General features: G+C 37.9%; 1 protein-coding gene across 3 annotated transcripts; it reads left to right on the forward strand.

Moving 5' to 3' along the window:
• The first annotated feature begins 3,373 nt into the window (after nt 1-3,373).
• Nucleotides 3,374-8,765, forward strand: LOC149171059 (amino acid transporter AVT6A-like). 3 transcript variants are annotated; one of them, XM_089424023.1, is made up of 6 exons: nt 3,374-5,703; nt 5,847-6,038; nt 7,047-7,199; nt 7,400-7,716; nt 7,832-8,297; nt 8,385-8,765. In XM_089424023.1, the coding sequence occupies exons 4-6, from the start codon at nt 7,572-7,574 to the stop codon at nt 8,527-8,529; spliced, it is 756 nt and encodes a 251-aa protein (XP_089280149.1). In that variant the 5' UTR covers nt 3,374-5,703; nt 5,847-6,038; nt 7,047-7,199; nt 7,400-7,571; the 3' UTR covers nt 8,530-8,765. The 3 variants fall into 3 exon arrangements, with proteins under 3 accessions (XP_089280149.1, XP_089280148.1, XP_089280150.1); XM_089424022.1 differs by having other exon boundaries at nt 7,047-7,716; XM_089424024.1 differs by having other exon boundaries at nt 5,847-6,017; nt 7,047-7,716.
• The last annotated feature ends 598 nt before the right edge of the window (nt 8,766-9,363 follow it).

The following is a 9,363-nucleotide window of genomic DNA, read 5'->3' on the forward strand; positions in this document are numbered from 1 at the left end:
TAGGTTTTCCCGATCTTGCAGAGCCCGTCTATTAGGCTACTATATGTAAAAAGATCGGGAACCTGTTGTTTGCCCACCATTTCTTTGAAAAGTTTGACAGCGTCCTCCATCTTGCCCTTCCTGCAAAGCCCTTTGATGAGGGTACTGAAGGTTATAACATCTGGAATATAGCCATGTGTTTCTATTCCTTCAAACACTTTGAATGCATGATCCAGTCTACCTGTTTGACAGTGAGAATTGATGATAATGTTCAAAGTTATCAGATCTGGAACAATCTCTTTTTCGCCCATAAGTCTGTAAACGGACAGCGCTGATTCATGTCGACTTTGTCGGACTAGGGTACTTAACAAAAGGTTGCAGGTCATGAGAGAGGGGATGTATTTAGATTCAGCTGAAGGCAGATGCTTGAAGGTGTCCACCGCCTCTTGAAGCCTGTTGGCGTGGCAGAGTTTTTTGATGTGCATGTCTGCAGAGGCCTTGAATGCATGGAAGGGATGTCGAAACAGAAATACAAGCAACATTTTCAATATGTACATGTTTCTCCAGGTACTGTAACTCCCAGATCATTTTTTATTTCTTGTGACAGTTGTAAAGGGGCGTCAACATTTCATTCTGAGTACAAACCCATGAGATTACGTTCCTCTTCCATCGAAAATGACGCATATCGATTTCAGAATCATGGTGGCAAACCCTCAAACGAAGAAGTCATGGTTCCTGCAAAGCCCTTTGATGAGGGTACTGAAGGTTATAACATCTGGAATATAGCCATGTGTTTCTATTCCTTCAAACACTTTGAATGCATGATCCAGTCTACCTGTTTGACAGTGAGAATTGATGATAATGTTCAAAGTTATCAGATCTGGAACAATCTCTTTTTCGCCCATAAGTCTGTAAACGGACAGCGCTGATTCATGTCGACTTTGTCGGACTAGGGTACTTAACAAAAGGTTGCAGGTCATGAGAGAGGGGATGTATTTAGATTCAGCTGAAGGCAGATGCTTGAAGGTGTCCACCGCCTCTTGAAGCCTGTTGGCGTGGCAGAGTTTTTTGATGCGCATGTCTGCAGAGGCATTGAATGCATGGAAGGGATGTCGAAACAGAAATACAAGCAACATTTTCAATCTGTACATGTTTCTCCCCATGATTTTTGGGGTAATGAGAGGTCAATGCAGATCCTCCTCGGTCTACTATGTCCATCGATTTTTATGCATTTAATCACTCTAAGTCGCATGTAAAAATACTGAGTCTATGGTTTTTGCGGGGTCCTTTGTGCTCGCACCTTTTGCCGTGCGCATGTTCTGATAATGCATGTAAATGTAAATGTTAAGAAGATACATGAGCCAGGGAAGATAGAGTGACTATAAATTTTACTATTTTCTAGTAATTATAAATTATAAATTTTATTATTTTTTTAAGTAATCGTAAATTTTACTATGTTTTAGCGATCATAAATTTTATGATTTTCTACTACATAAATGTAATTAATAAATTTATTTTAAACTCCAATTATATATTTCTTGCATCCAAATTTTGTAAAATTTACATGATAAAAGAAAATCTGTTACACAGCAATGTTACCCAAACTACCATAAACATATATGTGTATGTGTGTGCCTGTCAACTGTAATAGAATCTCGAAGTTCTTTCTGCTCAAACATATTTAATGGCGAAAGGTAAGCATCACCATTCTACCAACGCAGGCCTTTTTGGGGTTGGCTAACGGGTTTAGGCTTTCCATTTTCTGTCAGGGCAAAGGAAATGGTCTCGAATTACTGGTTTTATTATGTTTTTTCTGTTGGTTTTTCAGTGGAATATGAGGGTTTCCGTGTTTTATATCCTTTTTTTCTTATTGGTGTTGTCAGAGTGTGGATTTGACAGTCATTTTCAAGTTATGTTGGTATTACCTTCTGTCATTTGCTATTGCTGTTGGTTGCATGTCTACTTAGTTTGTTCTATATTTTCACATCCGTCTGTAGCGTTGTGCCGAGAGAAGTAAGGTGCCATTAAGCTAAAGTGGCATATCTTTATGTGTGGACTCATTTCCTTTTATATATTTCTTCTTAAACCAGATCTATTATGTCCGTGAATGATTGCAACAAAAATATTTTTATATATTTGATCTATTATGCTCTTTAGATGTCACCAACTTTCACCAATAATTTTCGTACAGATTTTCCGAAAGAGATTTCTGTGGATGGATGCTAGTTTATCTGTTTCCAAAGGTGATAAAACGATAGCGTGAACAGGATTTATTTGCAAAGCTATCTGCATCGGGAAGGTTGAGTTTTATTAGACAAGTGAAGGAGATGGCAGTTTTGAATATATTGAGATTTTTTTTAAGTTGAGTTCATTCATATATAGAAGGTTAAACAGTGTCACTTTATGTATTTGCATCGCGAGTGTATAGGATCTTATTAGAGTTGTTTGAAAAACAAAAATATTTGTTGTAAAAAGTCAACTCAACTTACTTATTGTCGATTGCAGAAGTCTCTATCACCTAATCCCTTGAACCATTTGAGGGTAAGTGTTCATTCGATTAAAATAGAAGAATGGCTCCCAAATGAAGAACCTATCGGTATATCATTATGAAGAAATTTAAAAGAAAAAACACAAAATTTGCTGTCAGAATTGGGTAATGACCACAATCTTCTGCTATTTGAAATTAATAACTGCAAAAATCCGTTAACAACAAATAAATTAGTTTTTTAAAGGTTCGATATCCTTACAAAAATAAAGATATATAATAAAAAGGGAAATGAAACACCACGAGACATGAGAGCAGTAAATGCAATAACATCAGGGTTATGCCCTTCGTTTAGCATTTGATACAGCGGTTTCTTGGCCTCTCGGAGCTTACCTTCTTTACACAGTCGATCCATGAGGGCAGTAAATGTGATTGTGTCCGGCTCATAACCCTTCTACAGCATCACAGCTAACAACCCGAATGCCTCGTAGGTTTTCCCGATCTTGCAGAGCCCGTCTATTTGGCTACTATATGTAAAAAGATCGGGAACCTCTTGTTTGCCCACCATTTCTTTGAAAAGTTTGACAACGTCCTCCATCTTGCCCTCCCTGCAAAGCCCTTTGATGAGGGTACTGAAGGTTATAACATCTGGAATATAGCCATGTGTTTCTATTCCTTCAAACACTTTGAATGCATGATCCAGTCTACCTGTTTGACAGTGAGAATTGATGATAATGTTCAAAGTTATCAGATCTGGAACAATCTCTTTTTTGCCCATAAGTCTGTGAACGGACAACGCTAATTCATGTCGACTTTGTTGGACTAGGGTACTTAACAAAAGGTTGCAGGTCATGAGAGAGGGGATGTATTTAGATTCAGCTGAAGGCAGATGCTTGAAGGTGTCCATCGCCTCTTGAAGCCTATTGGCGTGGCAGAGTTTTTTGATGCGCATGTCTGCAGAGGCCTTGAATGCATGGAAGGGATGTCGAAACAGAAATACAAGCAACATTTTCAATCTGTACATGTTTCTCCAGGTACTGTAACTCCCAGATCATTTTTTATTTCTTGTGACAGTTGTAAAGGGGCGTCAACATTTCATTCTGAGTACAAACCCATGAGATTACGTTCCTCTTCCATAAAAAATGACGCATATCCATTTCAGAATCATGGTGGCAAACCCTCAAATGAAGAAGTCATGGTTCCTGCAAAGCCCTTTGATGAGGGTACTGAAGGTTATAACATCTGGAATATAGCCATGTGTTTCTATTCCTTCAAACACTTTGAATGCATGATCCAGTCTACCTGTTTGACAGTGAGAATTGATGATAATGTTCAAAGTTATCAGATCTGGAACAATCTCTTTTTCGCCCATAAGTCTGTAAACAGACAGCGCTGATTCATGTCGACTTTGTCGGACTAGGGTACTTAACAAAAGGTTGCAGGTCATGAGAGAGGGGATGTATTTAGATTCAGCTGAAGGCACATGCTTGAAGGTGTCCACCGCCTCTTGAAGCCTGTTGGCGTGGCAGAGTTTTTTGATGCGCATGTCTGCAGAGGCATTGAATGCATGGAAGGGATGTCGAAACAGAAATACAAGCAACATTTTCAATCTGTACATGTTTCTCCAGGTACTGTAACTCCCAGATCATTTTTTATTTCTTGTGACAGTTGTAAAGGGGCGTCAACATTTCATTCTGAGTACAAACCCATGAGATTACGTTCCTCTTCCATCGAAAATGACGCATATCCATTTCAGAATCATGGTGGCAAACCCTCAAACGAAGAAGTCATGGAGAATAGAAGTAATGAGTGCTTAGTGTCAGGCCAATTAGACGAAAACCAGGATTTGTTATATGAGGAATTTAGTAATCTTTCAGAAACCCAAACAGATGGTGTTCGACATAAGGATGGATTAGGAACCACAGATGATTCGAAGAGTGACACGGCACAGTTTGGGGTGGAGGGAAGGGCTTTGCAGGGGTTTAAGTGCTGTTCCGATGTGGTGGGCAGGGTTGGGAAATGGTTCGAGGGCAGGACTGAAGACAAGGGAATTTGAGAAAGCTGAACAGTTCTTCAGGGACTGGTCTTCTGGGAAAATCTTTCTAGGAAATACTACAAATGTTTGTTCATCTAAATCAGAGCCTGATCGACAGCAACCGAAGGATTTCTTCTATATTAGTCGTCGGTGTGAAGTAAAAAATCATTTTGAGGACCCACTGGGTAAAAGGGACTGCTCTCCAAATAATTTTCCTGAAGGAGTGCTCATTAAAGGGTTATTAGATGATAAGTGCATGGATCCTTGCAGAGAGAATGATCAAGTTCAGAGGCCACGCAGTTCTTACATGTATAATACATTAATTGATACTTATGGGAAGGCAGGCCGCCTAAAAGAAGCTTCCAAGTTATTTTCTGAGATGTTAAAAGAAGGAATAGGCCCAAATGTTGTAACATTCAATACCATGATTCACATCTGTGGATCTTATGGATATCTTGACGAAGCAGATGCCCTTATGGTGAAAATGGAAGAGCTTATTCATGCTGTTGTGTCTTTTAACATACCCTGTATTCATGATGTTGTGTCTTTTAACATATCCTGTATTCATGCTGTTGTGTCTTTTAACATTTTGTAAAATTGTAACAGGTTATTTTTTTGGGAAATTTAAATCTATGCTCCTTGTATAGAGAAATTGTGGATAAAAGGGTACTAGTAGTTCTTTTAGTGTATAACAAAAATGCAAATAAAAAGACATTGGTCATTCCCTCCTCCAATATAAATTAAGGCTTTGAAAACAGACTGCAAGCTTTGGGTTTTTGAAGTGGGAAGTTTTGATATTTCCGCTTCACAATAATAAGAGTAATTAGGGTTTTGATATTTTATTTTGTATGACAAGAGAAAAGATGGGCATTATGGATGCTACTATTGTTGTTTCACCAGATAGATAGGCACTTGTATTCGACAGATACTGAATCTGTCAATTTTTCTCTTCATATTCTGGTCAGAGATTAGTTACATCTTATTTAGCATAAAGCATTTCCCACTAATGGCTTCGTTCAGTATAGATTAAGGCTTTGAAGGCAGTCTGCAAGCTATGGGGTTTTGAAGTGGAAAGTTTTGATGTTTCTGCTTCACAACAGGAAGGGTATTCAGGGTTTTGATTTTTTAATTTGTATGACAAAAGCAGAGGAGCGCATTATGGATGCTATTATTGTTGTTTCAGAAGATCAATCAGGGTCATCAGGTAACTTGCTCTGTCTCTGGACAGCTTTTATTTATTTATTTTTTCAGTTTTAACAACATTGCTACATGTTAGAGTATATAACCCCTTTTTATTTCAGATGTGTTCATGTTATTGATTATGTTAGTTTTGTGATAAATGTGCAGACTGTAATGTCCTGTTTGGCACAAGCAAAGCAGCAAAATGGTTCCGAGGATTGACTAAGATGAGAAATGATCAACTTCCTTTCCAGGCAAAAGTCTTACCACAGAATTGGGATACCCGCCTAAAGGCTAAAACTTGGCAGAGTAGGAGATAATTTTTTAGTGATGTTCAAGGTATCAAGTACAAAAACTAAGGTACTTTTTGTTTGGTTGCATTTTGAATGCTAAAGATCTGGATAAAGTTATGAAATCGAGTCATCTTTCAGTCCTTGTGAGTTGAAAAAGTCTTTTTATTTGATTACAAAATCATGTACTGGGAACAAATTATTTATTTCTCCTCTGTTATTTGTTTCCTGCTTCTGATGTCTTTTGAAAAAATCTCACTCCCTTTGTTGTTAGAACAATCGATCATAATCAGTATTTTCTGTTTGAGGAGACCAATTTGTTGGAAGATTATGGAAAGGGATTCAACATAAGGTGAATTACCAGTTTATCACTGCCTTTATTCAGTGATATTTCCCAAGTTGAATCTTGGTAAATATGTGATAGTCCCTTGCTTTTAATCACTGAATCCAGTGTTTGAACTTGAGTGGGTTTCTGTTCATCTGACTCTAGATCATAATTGCATCGTGTTTAATATGTTGGAGATCGAGGGAGACCCTCGTACCTTGTGAAGAGTTTAACTATTTGCAATCATTGATTTAGAAGCAGTCCGTTGATATTTTTTTTACAGGCTTCTGTTAGAAAGGAATCAAGATAAGATGAATTGAAAAGTAATTCAATCTAAACATTGTAGGTTATGCATTTTAGGTCGCAGGCTGAATTAGCCCAGTTTTGAGGGTAATATCCAAGGACAAATAGTTTATCGTGTGGAAATATTTAAGCATGTATGTTACAACTAGAGTATTTTAAAAGTACTGCTTGAATTGAAACTTCAACCCAATTTTTGCATTGTGAGCAGTTTAGCAAGCTGAAACACTAACAACTTGTTTCTGTTTAACAAAGTTGAAGTTTTCTATGAAGCATACATGACTTGACATGCTTTATTAGTGTCTCTTTTTTCTTAGATTCCTTTCATTTTTGTTTGAATGGTCAATTATCTGGTGCCACTTTTATATTACTTTGGGCATGATTCCTATCTTATATATGGCTTTGAATTAGAAATCTCTATGTCTGATGGAGGCGTTTTCTTGATTTGGGCAGGCGATGTGCTATCTGGAACATCATCAAATGGCATGCATCATGCAGGTATACTTGAAGAATGGTTTGGATTTCATTGGTGGAATGGACGTGTTCCGATCCTAGTTCTCACCATAGTCCTTATTTTAGCTCCGTTGGTGTCTTTCAAGAGAGTGGGTAAGTCTGCTTTGCTCATCCTGATAAGCATTTTTTAGCACTGATTTTCAGATATATCATATTTCATTTGGGCCTTTTCAGGGATTTGAATGTCTAGAAACTGTTGTAATTATATGAGGGGATTCAACATATCTTGCGAATGTCACATACTGATGGCATCTGCTTAACGATTTGTCTGACTTTTCATGTTGCCCTGTTAGAAATGGCATATGGCATATACATTCAAGGATGTGGATCATGGGTTATTCCTTAGGAGTTGTGATGTTCAAATCTTCATGCCTATATTGATGTGTTCATTTCCATGAATTTGCAAATTCTTTGAAATTCACTTCTTCATTATCAGTTGCACTTGCTGTTGTATTTGTTGTGATTATGGCTGGTATTGTGATTGTAAAGTTGTTCAGTGGCACCGTCAAAGCACCAAGATTGTTACCAGATATTGTGGATTTTACTTCGTTCTTGAAGCTTTTCACTGTGGTGCCAGTTATTGTGACTGCTTACATCTGTCATTACAATGGTATGGATTATTTTCCTCCATCTCTGGTCCTGCAGTGTAGTATCTTAGAGTTCATTAGTTGAATTTGCATTTAAAATTATGTTATAATGAATTGTGATGTCTTTGCGCCATGCAGTTCATTCCATATACAATGAACTTGAGGACCCTTCAGAAATGCAGCCCATTGTTCGCACAACATTGGCATCGTGCTCAATTGTATACATAAGTACAAGCTTTTTTGGCTTTCTTCTATTTGGAGACCAGACCATGGATGATGTCCTGGCCAATTTTGACACCAACTTGGGAGTTCCCTACAGTGTTGTGCTGAATGACATTGTTCGTGTGACCTATGTTGTACATCTGATGCTGGTCTTTCCTCTCATTTTTTTTGCCCTGGGACTTAATCTTGATGGGCTTTTCTTTCCAGCGAAAAAGCATCTTGTTTTGGATAATAAGAGGTTCATTTTGATCACTGCTGGGTTAATTGGAATCGTTTTCCTTGGGGCATCATTCATACCAAGTATCTGGGATGCATTTCAATTCACAGGGGCCACAGCAGCAGTTTGTATTGGGTTCATCTTCCCAGCTCCCGTTGCTCTCAGGTAGAAAAAAAGTTGTTTTTCATTTCTGGTTTCGTCTTTCACCTTGCTTGTATGTAACTTCTAACCTCAATTATTTTTTAATTGCAGAGACACCCATGGAATCTCAACCAGGAAGGACATATTTATTGCATTGTTCATGATTTTTCTGGCAGTGGTTTCAAGTTCAATTGCTATAGTGAGTGACATTAATTCTTTGTTCAACAAAGAGGAGGAAGGCCCTCCACGATCTTGAGAATGATTTTTTATGAGCAGGTGGTGCACATACATATAAAGATTATTTGGAACAGAACCGAGAAAAGAACGCTGATTTGGGAATTTGCTTATAGAATTGGTGGATAAACTTTTGTAAAGCCTTGTATCATCCTGCCATGGTCGCTCGGCCTTCTAGTTAAAGATACTACTGTATTTGTAGTTGTAAACATTGAAAAGGAATATAGTTGATCTCGCATCAATGATTGAGCGATTCAACTAATCATCCATGAATAGTTGAGAGCCTGTCAAGCGGAAGATTGAAGGTCTGGTTTCTGTCAATAATACTCAACCTCACATAAGTTTGAGGTGCACCAAAATGCATCCCACTGTGTGTGATGATTCCATTGCTCTTCAATAACTTCTCACAATCTTCATCCTCCTTTCCTTCACATTTTAGCCCTGCAAATGTTGCATTGATACAGACGGCCAGAGTAAGAGTAATTAGTCCATTTTGCCAAGTATTTTCATTTCAACCATTTAAAGTAGAGACATCAACTCAGTTCCACCATTCGTTGATGTCTTTACTTCAACAGACAGATAGACCCATTTGAAATATACATACCTTACATGACATGCATAAGTACCAGTCAAACTCCAAGCCATTGAGTACACACATGCACACAAAAACAAGCATACACATACAGACCCAGAGAAACAGAGTACAAGGTCTGCCAACATTCAAGTTAAAGTGAGAAAGAAGAGGTAGCACAACAAATTGCATATAATTGTAAAAGAATCAACATTACTTACCCAATCTGACTTCCTGCATGACCTGTACTTTTAGATACCGTGAACAGCATAAGATCTTGATCTG

Source organism: Pinus tabuliformis, chromosome 4_2, assembly GCF_031772625.1.
Source record: "Pinus tabuliformis cultivar Carrire ecotype Pingquan chromosome 4_2, CPIR1, whole genome shotgun sequence".
In the NCBI taxonomy this organism is placed as follows: Eukaryota; Viridiplantae; Streptophyta; class Pinopsida; order Pinales; family Pinaceae; genus Pinus; species Pinus tabuliformis.